We start from the raw sequence: 17,906 nt of genomic DNA, 5'->3' as shown, positions 1-17,906 counted from the left end.
TTTGAAGTTCAGATCAGCAGGTAATTCAGTTACAACCTATTATGATTAAACAACAATGAGTTTAATTTCAAGATCTCTTTTTACACAATAGTGAACACAGAAGTTACTTCATATAGCTGTTTACCAGCTATATCTCTAATGGCTTTCCAGATATATTAAAACTTTTTTCTACAAAACTCTCCAAGTTTATGTTCCAGCTGTCAAGTTTGGAATCAAATGGATCATTTAGCCAGAGCATTATAGAGAAATTATTCAGATAAAAAACCTATATTGAATGACAAGAAATGAAATATGTCTAAATTCCTCCATAGAAAATTTCCATTTTAGGTTCAAGTCATTGTGATTTTCAAGCAAAAGTTGTACTTTTTAATATTTAATATTTTTAAACAAAATAAATCAATAAAAATGGTAGCTTAGTTAAGACAGATAACAGATAATCAGAGTTGGTAGGGACTTTATAGGTCATCTAGTCCAACCCTCCCGCACAAGCGGGAAACCTTATACCATTTCTGACAAATGGCAGTCCAATCTCTTCTTGAAGGTCTCAAGTGATGGCGCTCTCACAACTTCTGAGGGCAAGGTGTTCCATTGTTTGATTGTTCTCACTGTCAGAAAGTTTCTCTGTATTTCCAGGTTAAATCTCTCCTTGTTCAGTTTCCATCCGTTATTCCTTGTCTGGCCTACAGGTGCTTTAGAAAATAGCTTGACCCCTTCCTCTCTGTGGCAGCCCCTCAAATATTGGAAGACTGCTATCATGTCTCCCCTGGTCCTTCTCTTTACCAGACTAGCCAAGCCCAGTTCCTGCAACCGTTCTTCATATGCCTTAGTCTCCAGTCCCCTAATCATCCTGGTTGCTCTTCTCTGCACTGCCTATTTGGGCCTCCACATACTTTTACAGCACTATAGGGTAATAAAATTCTATCAGATAATCCACACATTGTTTACCATAAACAGGCTCATAAATCCCTATCAGCAGAATTAGTATGCCATCACTGAGTCTTTTTTATCATCCCCAGCTCTGAGCAAATCAATTCCTTTCACATCTGTCTTTTTCTTTTATTTCCCCAAAGAATTCCAATATCATATTGTTTTTCATTTTCCAACTTGCATACTAACCTTTTCCTTTCCCCCAGCCCTTGCACAATTCACATTAGTCAATCAATCCACATTGATTGCTGGCTCTGAAGCGTTCCCCATCTGTCTTTGCTTTATTGGATATACTGTTTACTTTCTTACTATTTGTCTTGTCAGGGGTTTCCCCTATTCTCTTCAATATGCCCCTTTCATTTTTTTTTTCATTCAAGAGCTGTACTTCCTATCCAGTCAGCTTTCATTATTGATCTAATAAATTGATAATATGAAACCCTTCTTTTTAAAAAGTCTTATTTTAACAGCCACAGTCTTCTTTTCCTATTGCAAATCAATGGTTTTTTTTTCACAAGGTCTCCTTCATAACATCTATCAGGTTGGCCCTGGTTAATGCTTAGGTGACGAGCTACTTTGCCAGGTTAAACTGTGGGCTAGTTGAAAAGTTGAAAACTGAATGCTGTGGAAAGTGCCAGTTTAGTCTAGAAGTTAAAGAATGGTTGCTGGAATTGGACATGTCTAGTTTGACGAAAAGAAGGACTAGGCGGTTACCTGGTAGCAGTGTTCCAATATCTCAGGGGCTGCCACAAAGAAGAGGGAGTCAAGCTAAGAAACAATGGGTGGAAACTAATAAAGGAAAGCAGCAACATAGAACTAAGGAGAAATTTTCTGACAGTTAGAACAATTAATCAGTGGAACAAGTTGCCTCCAGAAGTTGTGAATGCTCCAGTTCTGGAAGTTTAAAAAAATATGTTGGATAACTATTTGTCTGAAGTGGGTTTTCTGCCTAAGCAGGGGGTTGGACTAGAAGACCTCCAAGGTCCCTTCCAAGTCTGTTATTCTATTATTTTATTAAAGCACCAGATTAGAGTCTAGGAGACTGTGAGTTCTAGTCCCACCTTAAGTAGGAAAACCAGCTGGGTAACTTTGGGGCACTCATTCTCTCTCTCACACAGGATTGTTGTTATGGAGAAAATAGGAGGGGGAAGGAGTATTAGGTATGTTCACTACCTTATTTATAAAAATAATAAAAGCAGAAAATAATAATAATAACATTATACCCCATGCTTATCAATTGTTGATAAGAAAGACAAAAAAGTCTGGATAGTGGATGCGGCAGTGCCTGGAGACAATGGAATAGAAGAGAAATAAATGGAAAAGATAACAAAATACAAAGACCTTCAAATAAAAATAGAATGACTGTGGCAAAAGAAAGCAAAGGTAGTACTAATAGTAATAGGTGCTTTGGAAGCAATCCCAAAACAATTGGAGCACCACTGGCAGTGACAATTTGAACATCACTGGCATTGACAATTCCACCCTCAGTCAATTGCACAAGGCAACTTTACTTGGAACAGCTTATATCCTGTGACAATATTTGCAACAACATCAAACATCCACAACTGTCTAGCCCAGGTCCTTAGGAAGAACTCAAATGGTGAACAAAAATGCTAAATCCAATCTGAATATCTGTGCAACAATCATAATAAAACTCACTTCAATATCATGCCACAAAAGCTGCACATATACACCTATGTAAGTCAACAATGTCAATTGAAGGGTGACTTGGCTTTGCTTGTATTATTTCCTAAATTAATAGTTAATCCAAATCTCAGACTCCTCCCCAACTTCATAAGACTTTTATTTATTTAATTTCTTCCTTTGCATCCTGCCTTTATTATTTTTTACAAACAACTCAAGGTGGCAAAGATACCCAACACACCTTCCTCCTCCTATTTTCCCCACAACAACCCCTGTGAGAGGGACAGAGAGGGACTTGCTATGCCTTGGTCAACCAGTTAATGACTACTGCAGCTTCAACCGCAACAATACAAGAACACACAGCAGATACAAACTCAATATAAACAGCTCCAAACTTGACTGCAGAAAGTACGACTTCAGCAACAGAGCCTGGAATGCACTACCTGACTATGTTGTTACATCCTCTAACCCAGTGGTCCCCAACCTTTTTTGTACCAGGGACCAGTTTCACGCAGAAACACTTTTTCAAGGACCGGGAGTCCGAGTTTGGTGGTTTGCTTGCAGACGTTTCATTACCTGACTAGGTAACATCTGATGTTGTTACCTAGTCGGGTAATAAACGTCTGCCAGCAAACCACCAAGTTCAGGGAGCGCCAATGCCTCCTCATTGCAACCCTGAGCGACAGATATTCTCTTCTATTGGGACATTTAAAACGGAGGGTTTCAGCTGCAGATTCAGGAACTGCGCCTGGCTGAGGAGCGCCTTCAAAACTGAGTGCTGGGCGGCGGCGGCCCACGGCTGTCTCTGCGGCTCAGGACAAGTCCCTGCAGGACGGCTGAGAAGCCCTGCCTCTCGGCCCTGCCTCCCTCAGCCTCATCCCTCAGGTGTCTCCCTCCCTCCCTCAGCCTCATCCCTCAGGTGTCTGCCTCGTTCCTCTCTCAGTCGCTCTCTCGCTCCTCCACCAGCCCAGGAAGAAACTGCTTCAAAGAAGCCAGGCAGGGTGGCTTTTCCTGTTGGCGCAGCTCCTCCGAAGCTCCCGTTCACCCCCACCCCGCCGCCCACGGTTCAATCCAGTGCTCCATTCTGCCTGCCTGCCTGCCTTCGTTTCTGGTTGTTTCGGAGCAGCTTTGGCTGAGTAAAAGAGGCGAATAGTTATTATTCTCAGCCGAAGCTGCTCCAAAACAACCAAAAACGAAGGCAGGCAGGCAGGCAGAATGGAGCACTGGATTGAACCTGGATTGATTGGCAGCGGGGTGGGGGTGAACGGGCACTTCGGGGGAGCTGCGCCGACAGGAAAAGCCACCCTGCCGGCTTCTTTGAAGCAGTTTCTTCCTGGGCTGGTGGAGGAGTGAGAGAGGCGACTGAGAGAGGAGCGAGGCGGGAGAAAACCAAAGCCACTGAGCCAGAGAGTAGGACAGGCTTTGGTTGCTTCCTCCCTCCCCTTCTTTCATTTGTGTCCTTGATCCCTGATCCCAGCAGCATTCACCGAAGGCGAAGAAAGCCGCCATTTTTATTTTATTTTTTATTTTTCTTTGCGGCCCAGTGCAAAGTGATCCACGGACCGGTGCTGGTCCGCGGTCCGGTGGTTGGGGACCCCTGCTCTAACCTCCACTCCTTTAACCTCAAACTATCCACTATTGACCTCACCCCATTCCTAAGAGGTCTGTAAGGGGTATGCATAAGTGCACAATGGTGCCTACCGTCCCTGTCCTATTGTCCCCATTTATTCGTACCTATTTCCTGTATTCTTACTCATGTTTATACTTATATCTATTATCTTTTTTTTAAAGTTTTAAAATAGACTTTATTTACAAATGATTAAAACACGAACATACAAATAGGTAAAAATAAAAAGAATATAAATAGAACAATAAACATATTTCTTTCTATTACATTTGATACTAAGATTGATAGCTCATAGTAAACAAGTAATAAGTAATCATTGGCAAGTATTCCTTATCCCTTATCAATTACCTATTAATTAATAAATAATATATTATTCTGCTATTGCTATTGGATTATAACTGTATTGGTTAATCTAATGTATATCTATTATCTTGTAAGCTATTGACAAATCAAATCAAATCAATAAATAATATTCTACATATGATGCAGAAGGAATGGAAGGGTGTTTTTGATATAGTCTGGGCGGGATTGAATAGATTGTAGCAAGGAACAAAGTAGTCACAAATTCTGAAACTGGAACGCAGATGTAGAAGACTAAGCTAGAATCTTTCTCCCTGATAATTTAATCTTTTAAGTGATGTTGATAGAACTGAAAAGCTCCTCTCTGTTACTTCCTAATACTCTCAGTTACTCGCTAACACTCTATTTGGTCTGAGTATTAAGCTGTTAAATACTACAGCAAATATTTACCGTATAGCGATTGCTATCATAAACTTGTACTTTTAGAAAAATGGCTGTGCATTTGAACACTAAAAGTATATCCTCTGAAGCCAAGAGCAGGTAAATCAGGACAGGTAGCAAAAATATTATAAAAACCAAGATAGAACATTTAACTCCGTGGTTGAAAGCCACCATATAAAAAGAGCCATGTCTTGATAGTCTCATTTGTGTGTGTGCGTGTGTGCATGTGTATGCATAGATAGACATAGATATAGATATAGATACAGATGCATACAAGCACGTCATCCTGTTAAGTACCAGTTCATTAACACATTAGCCATCTTTTAAAGTAGGAAAACTTTTAGAAAGTAAATAGTTTTAGACATGGATATATTTAATAATGCATGCTTTCTTGAAAACCATAAAATATTGATCAAAGACCTGTGGAATACAATAATGCATACCAATTAGTAGAAAAATAATTTACCTCTAATCTTGTAGGTTGAGAAAGTCTGCACTGAATGACATATTTCTCTTGGGTTATGTAAGGAAATCTCCAGAGCATTAGTGTAGCTGCATTGTAGTACATGAACAGTGAAGCTGTCCACCACTAGATGGCGTAGCAGAGACATTTTATTGCAAGAAGAATGTTCCCATTTATTCCTACCACCCCTGCCTCACATTTCTTGATAAAGAGCTAGTTCTTTTAGCAGGTTTAGTAAAAATCAAAAGAAGCTCACATGCCAGGCAAAAGGAATACAGAGGACTAAAACACTATCATCTCTGTTCAATTGTAGGAGACAAAAACTCAGTTATTAGCCTGTTCTATCTTTCCCATAGCCCAAGGAAGAATGAGTGGGTGGGAAAAAAAATGTAGGTGGACAGATACAGGCAATTATCCCATACTGTTCCATATTCAGAAAACATTCATGATCAGCATTTTCATCCTGATAGGAAGCAAATGAAAGAAACACAAATGCATGAAAACCCTCTTTGTCCTATATAACTAATATGGAAGAACTTTATAGATACCAGGTCTGAGAATCTTTGGTGGTGGGTGACCATGCTTTCTTTAGTTCCTTATTCTCCTGCCTTTAGAAAAGCATGCTCACCGAACTGGTTGTTACACCAGTTGAATCCTACCACTGTACATACCTACCTACATCTGTCTCTGTCTGTCTGTCTGTCTGTCTATCTATCTATCTATCTATCTATCTATCTATCTATCTATCTATCTATCTATCTATCTATCTCTGTCTGTCTGTCTATCTATCATCTATCTATCTATCTATCTATCTATCTATCTATCTATCTATCTATCTATCATCTATCTATCTATCTATCTATCTATCTATCTATCTATCTATCTATCTATCTATCTCTGTCTGTCTATCTATCATCTATCTATCTATCTATCTATCTATCTATCTATCATCTATCATCATCTATCCATCTATCATCTATCTATCATCTATCTATCTATCTCTATCTATCATCATCTATCTATCTATCTATCTATCTATCTATCTATCTATCTATCTATCTATCTATCTATCTATCTATCTATCTATCTATCTATCTATCATCTATCTATCTATCTATCATCTATCTATCTATCTATCTATCTATCTATCTATCTATCTATCTATCTATCTATCTCTGTCTTTTTATCTATCTATCTATCTATCTATCTATCTATCTATCTATCTATCTATCTATCTATCTATCTATCTATCTATCTCTGTCTGTCTATCTATCTATCTCTATCTATCTATCTATCTATCTATCTATCTATCTATCTATCTATCTATCTATCTATCATCTATCTATCTATCTATCTATCTATCTATCTATCTATCTATCTATCATCTATCTATCTATCTATCATCTATCTCTGTCTGTCTGTCTGTCTGTCTGTCTGTCTATCTATCTATCTATCTATCTATCTATCTATCTATCTATCTATCTATCCATCTATCTATTTACATCTACCTACATCTATCTATCATCTATCATCTATCTATCTACATATTTACTTACATCTATCTATCTATCTATCTATCTATCTATCTATCTATCTATCTATCTATCATCTATCATCTCACTCTATCTATCTATCTATCTATCTATCTATCTATCTATCTATCTATCTATCTATCTATCTATCTATTTACATCTACCTACATCTATCTATCATCTATCATCTATCTATCTACATATTTACTTACATCTATCTATCTATCTATCTATCTATCTATCTATCTATCTATCTATCATCTATCTATCTATCTATCTATCTATCTATCTATCTATCTATCTATCATCTATCATCTATCTATCTCTGTCTGTCTGTCTGTCTATCTATCTATCTATCTATCTATCTATCTATCTATCTATCTATCTATCTATCCATCTATCTATTTACATCTACCTACATCTATCTATCATCTATCATCTATCTATCTACATATTTACTTACATCTATCTATCTATCTATCTATCTATCTATCTATCTATCTATCTATCTATCTATCTATCTATCTGTCCAATAATATATAATGCCACACATTTACTATTAGAAAATGTATAGAAAGATATTATTTCTAATATAAATAATATAATTTAACATTTTTACCTGAAATAAGACTATTGCATAATCAAGATTTGAAGAAAAGAGTAGAATTTCATTAACATGTGAAGATAAAAAGCAGGAAACTGCTTGGTTCTGATGCAAAAGAACATTTCTCTCTGCATGGAGAAAGCATGCATATTTGATTTGTTCCAAGGAATGTGAGATGGAATCATAGCTTTGAAATATGATAGTAAATGTTTCTTCTTACATTTTCTAATGGATAATGCCTGCTTGGGCAAATTTCCCCCTTTGCTGATATGGGTGATTTAGCATCTGGCATAATAATATCATACTGTTTCATATTGAACCAGTCTATCCATGACATACAAAAAGAAAAAAAACAGTTAGAGAATTGGGAAAAGTTGAAAGTGCCCTGCTCCCAAACTCTCCTCATTGCTTTCTACAAATGATAGCTGAACAAGTAAAGGCTGTTAGAAACAAATGGAACAAATTCATTTAGCTATCATTTAAATACATACTTTACCTAATGTTGCATTTTCAAACCAAATTATGTTAGTTTCATTGATCACTGTTCTTTGGCAAAAAAAAGTACATAGGTTATAAACAAATAATTACACAAACCTAACAATGTTTCTCAGCAAACTTTTAAAAGTGAATATGGCTTAATATGAATGCATGGTTTTATAAGCATGTTCATTGAATTCTAAGGCAAAAAAAACATAAACTTGAATGTTTCTGTAAAAAGCCCATCTTAAAACATTTTTGGACATTTTTAGATATTATTTAGACATTATTAGTGTAGGATATGGATTTGCTTCTACAATTAAAATTAATTTCATTTACTTAACTCATACCTATTTTCCTATATTTTAGTACATTGCTTCTTATCATATTCTCAGTGAAACAGTAACTTATTGTTTTCCATTATCTTTCTGGCATCTGCTCAATATTTGAAAATTGCCAGCAAAATATAGATCCATTTTCCTTCTTTCTTTAAGTAAGCATCCATTTTGTACTTTTAGAAAAATGTTTTTGCTTTATAGAGACAGTTTTGAGTTAAAAGTTTATTTACACAGAAAGATATTAAATCAATGAGATTTACTGTGATTTAAGGATATTCAGGACAGTGGTAGAAAACATTGCTGGATGCTTATCTGGAATTCCTTTCAACTGCTTAGCTTTCTTCAAGTAAATTGCAAACCTTTAAAAGTAACTTCCATTGCAAATTTAAGTAACTTAATAGTGATTTTCTGTTTTCAAAATTAATGACATAAATCTGGCTTTTATGCTGTGTATAGAAAGTTTGATTGACAGGTGTTTGCACCCAGCCAACTTTGTCTGATGTTGAAAAGTTAAACAAGGTCAAACTTGATTAGTTTTCTTTATGGGAGTCTACCAGGAAATTCTAGGGCTATAATCAAAACTGCCAATATGTTTGAAAAAACATATTGTAAAAATGAAGTTCCAATCTTCTTCCATATTGTAATGAAGTTAATTATATAGACAAGTTCATATAATCACCAGGATTAAATCTCATTATCAGTTATAACTGTTTTTCTTAGAGCTTCTTAAGTATAGAATGGCCAATACAGGTGCAACTTAAATTGTAAACAATATTTTGTACTCTTTCTCTCCCCTCTTCCTCCCATGCTCCCTTCTCCATTTCTAAATCCTCCCTTCCACCAATTATTAGACTTTATGTTGATTTAGTGCTACATTGACAATAATAGTATTGTCTTTGAATATGCAACAGGGTTCCTTTCTTTTCCAAGTTTTCAAGACTGCAAGTTCCACTATCTATATGGAAACACAGTATTAAGTTTTTGTTTGATGTATATATATATATTGAGTTATAAATCAAGGCTTCAACTAGAAAAATAGAGTTTATTCAGGAAAACAAAGTTATCCAAACAGTAACCTAGTATGCTGTGAGCAGTTTGTTTGATTTCTATAGCTGCCCATTTCTCAGTTTACAGTTTGTAGATCATTGTGAACTGTCTGCAGATCATTGGTCCAAAATATTTTTCTCCCTGAGACAAGAACATGGTAGCACTTGCCGACACATGTGCACATAGTCTGTGCACAGGCTTTTTGGCTGGGCTGCCACAGCATGCCACCATAATCTATAACTGTGATTGGTTAGTTTTGTACAAACACTTTTTTTTTCCTATCTGAAAAAAAGGCAGTTGGGCCAGTGAGCCATGTCTTCCATTACAGAAGCCAACTGAACTAACTCATGAATCTTGTTGTCTCCATTGCTTTGAAGAACGCAGACAATAGTTATACTAAACTATTTTCCAAAGGTTTATTGTGCTCCTTAAGCATAAGTTGGCTGGGAGACCTTCTTTATCCTGCCTGTACAAAAGAGTGACCCTGTATAAAACTTGTTGATGTGGTAAGATTTCTCCTCAGATGAGTGTCAGTGAAAATTCATACTGCTTCTGAGGGAATGTCATGACAATTACAATCATCCACATGTTCCCTTATCCCTTGCTTCTCTTTCTGTACATTTTCTAATTGTAAATGTGTGGACAAAGTCTACAGATGATCCTTATGCAGCACCCAACATGGTAATAATTCCTAATAAACATAAGAGATTCCTAGGATTTGAGAGTTGGTGATAATTCCTAATAATCCGGAGATTAAACTCGTAATTATTTCTATGACAGTGAAATAATTGGTCTGAGGAATGTTTATGGTAGGAAGTATGGATGAAAATAGTAGGACATTTTAGGCAATACATGAGATTTGGCAAATCCAAAGTATAAAATATATTAATGTTTTTAATTACTTTGGATGTTTAGGTCCTGTGGAATCTATGTCCTTATATGCAATAAAATTAACAGAAGGTCTGCAATTGACCTTGGTTTGCAGTTTTAACATTAATATAATGATTTGCAGAAAGGATTATGTTCTATAATTTAAATAAAACCCGTTTTACCACAGACTAGCAGGCATTACCCCACAGTGTATATTTACATATTTCCAATGTAAATTAGACACATAAAATAAATCATGAATATGCTTATAGATATTTCCAGGTATAAAGAAAATCATCTACATGATTCTTTTTTTAATGAAAATAAAAATGAATTGATCAGAATTCTTGTAGACTAGCTATTATCTTTTTGTGCAAATGATTTAATCCAACACAATGTTAGATCTTACTGAGCTCCAATACAAAAGAAGCCACTCTATTAATTCTATCAATATCAACTCATGTAAGTTGAATCTCAACTACATCAACTCATGTAAGCTGTTTTCATCCAATTAGCACTGAAAAGAAGAATAAAATATCACATACTCGTATGTCTGCTTCATTAGCACAGAGTTCACTGCCAATGGTTACATAAGAATTTAAACTGTTAGATTGTTAAACAAGTCTAGCTTTTTAATTTTTATGCTATTTTTATTTTTAAAAATTCTAAGATATGAAAGATAAACACAAAGCAATATAAAAGAAAGTGAAGGAAAGTGAAGAAAGTGAAGAAAAAAGCATAAGAGAGAAAAATTGAAACAAGAAAAATATGTCAAGAAACTACTTCCATTCACTTTTACAACAATTACAAGCCAAGAAATCTTCACAACTTCATCACAATTAGATCATATTTTCCTTCTTGGAAAATAGGAGATACCACAGAGCACCCGAAGACTCAGTCAAGGTATGTATGTATGTATGTATGTATGTATGTATGTATGTATGTATGTATGAAAATTACAGGCCAATCTCCTTATGCTGCGTCACCTGTAAAGTCATGGAATCAATTATTAACCAATCCATTATCCTCCACTTAGAGACAAACAACCTACTCTCCAATAAACAATTTGGTTTCAGAAAAAAACTATCCTGTAATCTGCAACTTTTACACTGCAAAAACATATGGACGACACAACTCGACCAGGGCAAAGCAATAGACACAATCTACATAGACTTCTGTAAAGCCTTTGATTCAGTGGTACACGACAAACTACTCCTAAAAATAAAATCCTATTGTATCTCTGGACAACTGAATAACTGGATAGAAACATTCCTGTCAAACAGACAACAAATGGTCAAAATCGGGAGCGTCTATCAAATCCAGTACCTGTCAACAGTGGTGTCCCCCAAGGCAGTGTTCTAGGACCAACTCTCTTCATACTCTACATAAACGACCTCTGTGATCATATTAAGAGCAATTGTGTTCTCTTCGCTGATGATGTAAAGCTGTTCAATACCACAGACAATACTGCTACCCTACAAAAAGATCTTGACTATGTATCTGAATGGTCAAACAAATGGCAACTTCAAATCTCAACAAATAAATGCTCTGTCTTACATATTGGCAAAAAAATCAGAAAATAAAATACAAGCTGAATAGTCAAGATCTTGTTGATGACCCAAGCTCTGTAAAGGACCTTGAATACTCACCTCTAATGATCTAAGTACTAGAGCCCACTGCAACTACATAGCCAAAAAGGCATTAAGAGTTGTTAACCTAATCCTACGTAGCTTTTTCTCTGGTAATATCACACTACTAACCAGAGCATACAAAACATTTGCTAGACCAATACTCGAATACAGTTCATCAGTCTGGAACCCTCATTACGTATCTGATATTAGCACAATTGAGAAAGTCCAGAAATATTTCACAAGAAGAGTTCTCCACTCTTCTACTCATTGTAGAATACCTTATGCCACCAGACTTGAAATTCTAGAACTAGAAAACCTTGAATTACGCCGTCTTCAGTCTAACTTAAGCATGGTATATAAAATCATACATTGCAATGTCCTACCTGTCAATGAATACTTCAGCTTCAACCATAACAACACAAGAGCACACAATAGATACAAACTCAAAGTAAACCGCACCAAACTTGATTGCAGGAAATACGACTTCAGCAATAGAGTGGTCAATGTCTGGAATACTCTACCCGACTCTGTAGTTTCTTCCCCAAACCCCAAAAAACTTTAACCTTAGACTGTCTACTATTGACCTCACCCCTTTCCTAAGATGTCTGTAGGGGGCGTGCATAAGCGCACCAACGTGCCTACCGTCCCTGTCCTATTGTTTCTCTTATTCTTCTTTTATTTTTCTTATATGTACCCATTTCATGTATTCACAACTATGTATACACTTATACTTATTATCTTGTAAACAATTGGCAAATCAAATAAATAAAAAATAAAAATACATACATACATACATACATACATACATACATACATACATACATACATCTGATCAGCCCACATGGAAAGCAGAACACAGCTAAACATAAAGACTTCTGCTAGCTATACCATCCATTTTTTCCCAAGGCATCCAAAGTGCCTTGAATGCCTTACAGTAAAACTGATATGGGTTTCCTCCATTTTGTGTTCACTATCTGAAGAACTGAATTGATTTGATGTTATGTTATCATGATGCATATGAATAGGGTAGTACTACCAAGAATACCTGGGTGAAAACTAAGGACTAAAAATGTTTAAATATTCCAATCCGGAATTCTGAAGCAAGGTTAGATTGGCTTGGCTTCAATGATCAGCTTCCCAAATCACTGTCCAGGTTTTAGAGTGAGGCAACCTGCTGGTAAAAATACAAAATAGTGGCTGAAATAAAATTTGCATCAAGGATAGAAATCTATGTTATCTTTCCACCCATGGGAGTGGCTGAAATTTAAATGTTTGGGGATCATTTTAAAGAAAGACAATGATCAAATCAGATTGAAAGAAGCCCATGTCTTTTTCACTCCCTCAAAAAGAAACAGAACATTTTCACTTAAGAAACTCGCTCTTGAGCCTGGTTGGGCAAAGATAGCAATAAAATAAATGACAATAAATATTCCACATCCCTGTTGGAATGTGCTGGAATGCATATTTTAGATAAAGATACCAGGGACAAACATTAATACTAGGGATATTAGGGACAAACTAAGGATGACCACGAACCAAATATTTTGTTGCTTATGACACAACAGCATGTTGTGTCATAAAGTGGACAGATATGAATAGAGCCTTGGAATTTTTTATAATGTAAACATTACAACCTTTAGAGAAGGTTGTTGATCCTGGAATAAAGTATCAGGAAAAATCTGCTTCCCCCAGGGTCCTCTAAAATTGCAGCCCAAACTCTCATAATGATGTTGCATGTACTATGCATGACCTCTGGGATGCAGTAGTAACTCAAGACTGCAATGGTATCTTTGCCCTGGTCTTTCTTGATCTCTCAGTGACCTTTAATAGCATCACCCATGGTTTCCTTCTGGACTTATTTAGAGAGGTACAGAGTTATGGGCTGCTCCTTCTCCCTTTGATATCAGTTCTGTTTAGTGTTGATAATTGGGGAGAAATCTAGCCCCAAACCTTTATTAAGTGGAGAACCTCAAGACATTACCATTGGCTCATTCTTATTTCATATCTACATAAGACCACAGGATGAGGTCATCCAATGGTATGAGATTAGATATCATCAGTATATAGCTCTGTTTCCTGGGCCAACCAAATGTTTATGTCAAGATGCTTTTGCAGTATTTGGGACCCCTAGTTCTGGGGACTTATTATTTTTTATTCTGGATGGAGCTGCAGTTCCACAAATAAGTGTTTTATGGAATTGGAGGGGGGGGATCATTCTAGACTTTCAGTTTTTGCTAAAAGCAAATGGCAGCTCTGGCTAGGAGAGCCTTTGTACTGGCCTACCTTTTGTGCCATTTATACTTATTACTCACTGTCCCTCATGCTTTAGTCACCTCCCATCTGTATTATTGAAATTTGCTATCCTTCAAAACTACTCAGAAGCTACAGCTGATTCAGGATGCATTACTGAAGCTAGTTACGGGTTGCCTTGCTATGCCTATGTCCTGCATCTAATCTGAAAGCTCCACTGCCTTCTAGAATAAGATAAACTCCTTGTTCCAAATAGAAATAGCACTTAGACTTATATACTGCTTCACAGTGCTTTACAGCCCTCTTTAAGCGCTTTATAGAGTCAGCATATTGCCCCCAGCAATCTGGATCCTCATTTTACTGACCTCAGAAGGATGGAAGGCTGAGTCAACCTTGAGCCTGATGAGATCCGAAATGCCTAAGCCAGCAGGCAGGCGGCAGGCAACAGGCAGCAGAAGTAGCCTGCAGTACTGCGTACTAACCACTGCTGTTCATAAACTTTTTTACTGCTGAGGTGCTGTTCATAAACTTTTTCATGGTACAGGACTGGATCATTTACAGAACTGCCTGTTTCTAATCATTTCTGCCCATCACACAAAATCTGGCAGATTGGGCATGTTCTGGATCCCTTCCATTAAATATTGCCATGTCGGGACAGAGGAAATAGGCCTTTTCTCTTGTGTGACAACCACCCTGTGAAATGCATACCTTCCGTGAGATTTGGATGACCCCAGTCTTGACATACTTTTGCAAGGTGTTGAAGATCTGATTCTTCTTCCGGGCATTGGGCCAGGTTGTGATTTGAGCTTTGCTGCTTTGATTATAAATTGGTGAGTTGCTCCATGGGCATTGGGTTATGTTAAAATTTATTTTCCTATTTCTTTATGTTGTTTATTAGGCACCACGAGTTGTGTGTTAGCTGCATAGTGATGTACATTTAAATAGTAAATAAAAAAATAAATAGGAAACTTTTGCATGATAGCTATTCAGAACGTGAATATCTTGTTTTCCCTTATTATAAATAGACTAGGTTTTATACATTATGTTACATGTTTGCTATCCATAATTTGTCAAGTGACCTATGATTTGTTGAGTTTGCATAATGTACTAGGCAAAATATCATGTGTACAAACCACATGTTTGCATATATTAAGTTAGGCGAATGCTTTCAGGAAGAATCTTTGCTCTAATCTTTATTAAGGTACTGAAGGTGAAGTAAGGTCATATTGATTTCAATGTCACAGTTAAAGCTGCAACAATAACTGAGAAATATACTTAGTTATATGGTTTTTGAGTACTGCTTTTGAAATTTTAAACATGGAACTGCAGAAGGAGCTTATCTCAGTCAGTATAATAAAACAGTAAAACAACGTACAATACAATAAAACACTTTAGCTAAAGAACAGAATCATGTCACATGAACTGTTTTGAACCAAGATACTTCAAATCAAGGACTGGCTATCATACGTTTGCTGCTTGTATATACTTAAGTGTGACTAAGATAAGCTTCTTTCTTATGCTCAAAATGCATGGATATATTTTCTCCATGGACAGAAGGAACCAAATAACAAGGTTTTTACAGTCAGGCTTTCCCCCTCAAACTATTTTGCATTGCTTAAACCTTGCAAAATCAGTCCTGTTGTTCCGTTGAATTAGCAGCTCAGATCCTATTTATCATTGTTATCAAATCTGACTGTAAAATGATTCATCTGGCTCCATTCTCAAGCAGTTTATACCCAAGTTTAGTTTTGAAAATGCAGTTCAAAAGATTTCTTCTTCTTATTTTTTTTATCCATGCCTATTCTTCTTAATCCTGATTTCCCACAACCTCTCACAACTGCGTAATACTTATTAACCTGATATTTTGCTGGCAGCTAGGGGACAAAAGCATCCTTTCTTCTTACAAATTAATCTTCCAATTATTTACTTCCCAAGAAATGAGTATTCTGGCAAGAAATCCAACTCAGTGTCAGCAAAGCATTATACTGAAAAGTAGGATATGAGATGAATGCCCCTGACTGCTGTCCTCAAAACCTGGAAAATCCATCTTCTTTATCCACATCTGGAGCAGGAAGATTAGGAACCAGACCTGCCTTTGCAAACTTGGAAGAATAAACGATGGGCTTAAGATCGTTAGAAAAAAGTGCTTCTTGAAAGATAAGTAGATTACCTTACTTCAGACTTACTTCAGACCTAGCTCTCTGGAGAATGTCTTAATGCTGGAAAAGGTGGAATGAAAAAGAACAGGAGGGCAATCAGCAACAAGGTAGATGGACTTAGTTACAGCGGCAATGAATGTATCATTGAAAGACTAGGTTATGGATAGCTCATCATGGAGAAAATCTATGTGGTTGCTAGAAATCAAAAATCAAAATCAGTTTGACAGCACATGATTGATTGTTCGATCGATCAACCACACAATCTGCATTTGATTTTAGTATTATTCCTTCTAAATGGTTCTGTGCTTTGGAATGCAAGCTTGCCAGAAGGAACCAGTGATTAGGGAATAGAAGGGGAACTTACCAAATTTGCAGATGATACTAAGCTGGCAGGAATAGCTAACACCCAAGAAGATAGGCTCAAGATCCAGATGGATCTTGACAGACTAGAACACTGGGCCATATCTAATAAAATGAAATTCAATATAGAGAAAAGTAAAGTTCTACACTTAGGCAAGAACAACCAAAAGTACACATATAGACTGGGTGAAACCAGGCTCAATAGCAGTGACTGTGAGAGGGATCTTGGAGTCTAAGTGGACAACCAGCTAAATATGAGCAAGCAGTGTGCAGCAGCTGCCAAAAAAGCTAATGCAATCCTAAATTGTATTAACAGAGGGATAAAGTCAAGATCAAGGGAAGTACTAATATCACTCTATAAAGCCTTCGTAAGACCACATCTAGAGTACTGCATCTAGTTTTGGTCACCACATTATAAAAAAGATGTTGAGACTCTAGAATTAGTACAGAGAAGAGCAACCAGGATGATTAGGGGACTGGAGGCTAAAACTTACAATGAACGGTTGCAGGAACTGGGCTTGGCTAGTCTAGTGAAGAGAAGGACCAGGGGAGACATGTTAGCAGTCTTCCAATATTTGAGAGGCTGCCACAGGGAGAAGGGGGTCAAGCTATTTTCTAAAGCTCCTATAGACCAGACAAGGAATAATGGATGGAAACTGAACAAGGAGAGATTTAACCTGGAAACAAGGAGAAACTTTCTGACAGAGAGAACAATCAACCAATGGAACAGCTTGCCCTCGGAAGTTGTGGGAGCGCCATCAGTTGAGACTTTCAAGGAGAGATTGGACTCCCATTTGTCAGAAATGGTGTAGGGTCTCCCGCTTGGGTGGGACTAGATGACCTACAAGGTCCCTTCCAACTCTGATTATCTGTAATCTGTAATCTGATTAGTTCTAACCTTCTAAGAAGAAGATGCTATTGACAGGTTCACCCACAGGTTCTATTTAGAATGCTTTTCTTCTGACACAGATCCTTTCTCTCTTTGAACACTGCCAGATCAGCATTTCTATTCACTATCTTTTTTGCATTTAGTTTGTCCCAGATAATAATGTGTAAAAATCAGCCTAGACATGCTCTTCCCCTGGGATAGATGCTTCTAATTTTCAGAATGTTTCTTTTCGTGGTGGTTTCCAGTTTATTTTATTTTTTATTTCAAGTGGCCTGCAGGGGAGCAGAGAATGCTGCTATTACGATTGTTTTCTGCCATACCTTTTTTACATTTTAATTTTAGTGACTTTT

At 36.7% G+C, this 17,906-nt stretch overlaps 1 protein-coding gene and 1 long non-coding RNA gene across 3 annotated transcripts in view; one reads left to right on the top strand and one right to left on the bottom strand.

Annotated features, from left to right (window-relative positions):
* BANK1 (B cell scaffold protein with ankyrin repeats 1) overlaps positions 1-17,906 on the bottom strand; it is a 183,051-nt gene that overhangs the window by 113,422 nt on the left and 51,723 nt on the right. The window contains exon 1 of one of the 2 annotated variants that reach the window (XM_026672701.2): positions 5,403-5,562. The exons of the other annotated variant lie outside the window; for it this stretch is intronic. Within the exon in view, the coding sequence (XP_026528486.2) occupies positions 5,403-5,547 (145 nt within the window). The 5' untranslated portion in view covers positions 5,548-5,562. Of the gene's footprint in view, positions 1-5,402; positions 5,563-17,906 lie in introns of those variants that run through there. 2 annotated transcript variants of the gene reach the window in all.
* Positions 1-17,906, top strand: part of LOC148130669 (uncharacterized) — a 35,766-nt gene that overhangs the window by 15,096 nt on the left and 2,764 nt on the right. The window lies entirely within an intron of this gene.

Source organism: Notechis scutatus, chromosome 4 (assembly GCF_049901735.1).
Source record: "Notechis scutatus isolate UNSWTSFEM ecotype Mainland chromosome 4, rNotScu1.2, whole genome shotgun sequence".
Taxonomy (NCBI): domain Eukaryota; kingdom Metazoa; phylum Chordata; class Lepidosauria; order Squamata; family Elapidae; genus Notechis; species Notechis scutatus.
Note: the sequence above shows the minus strand (reverse complement) of the source record. Positions and strands in the feature narration are given on the sequence as shown.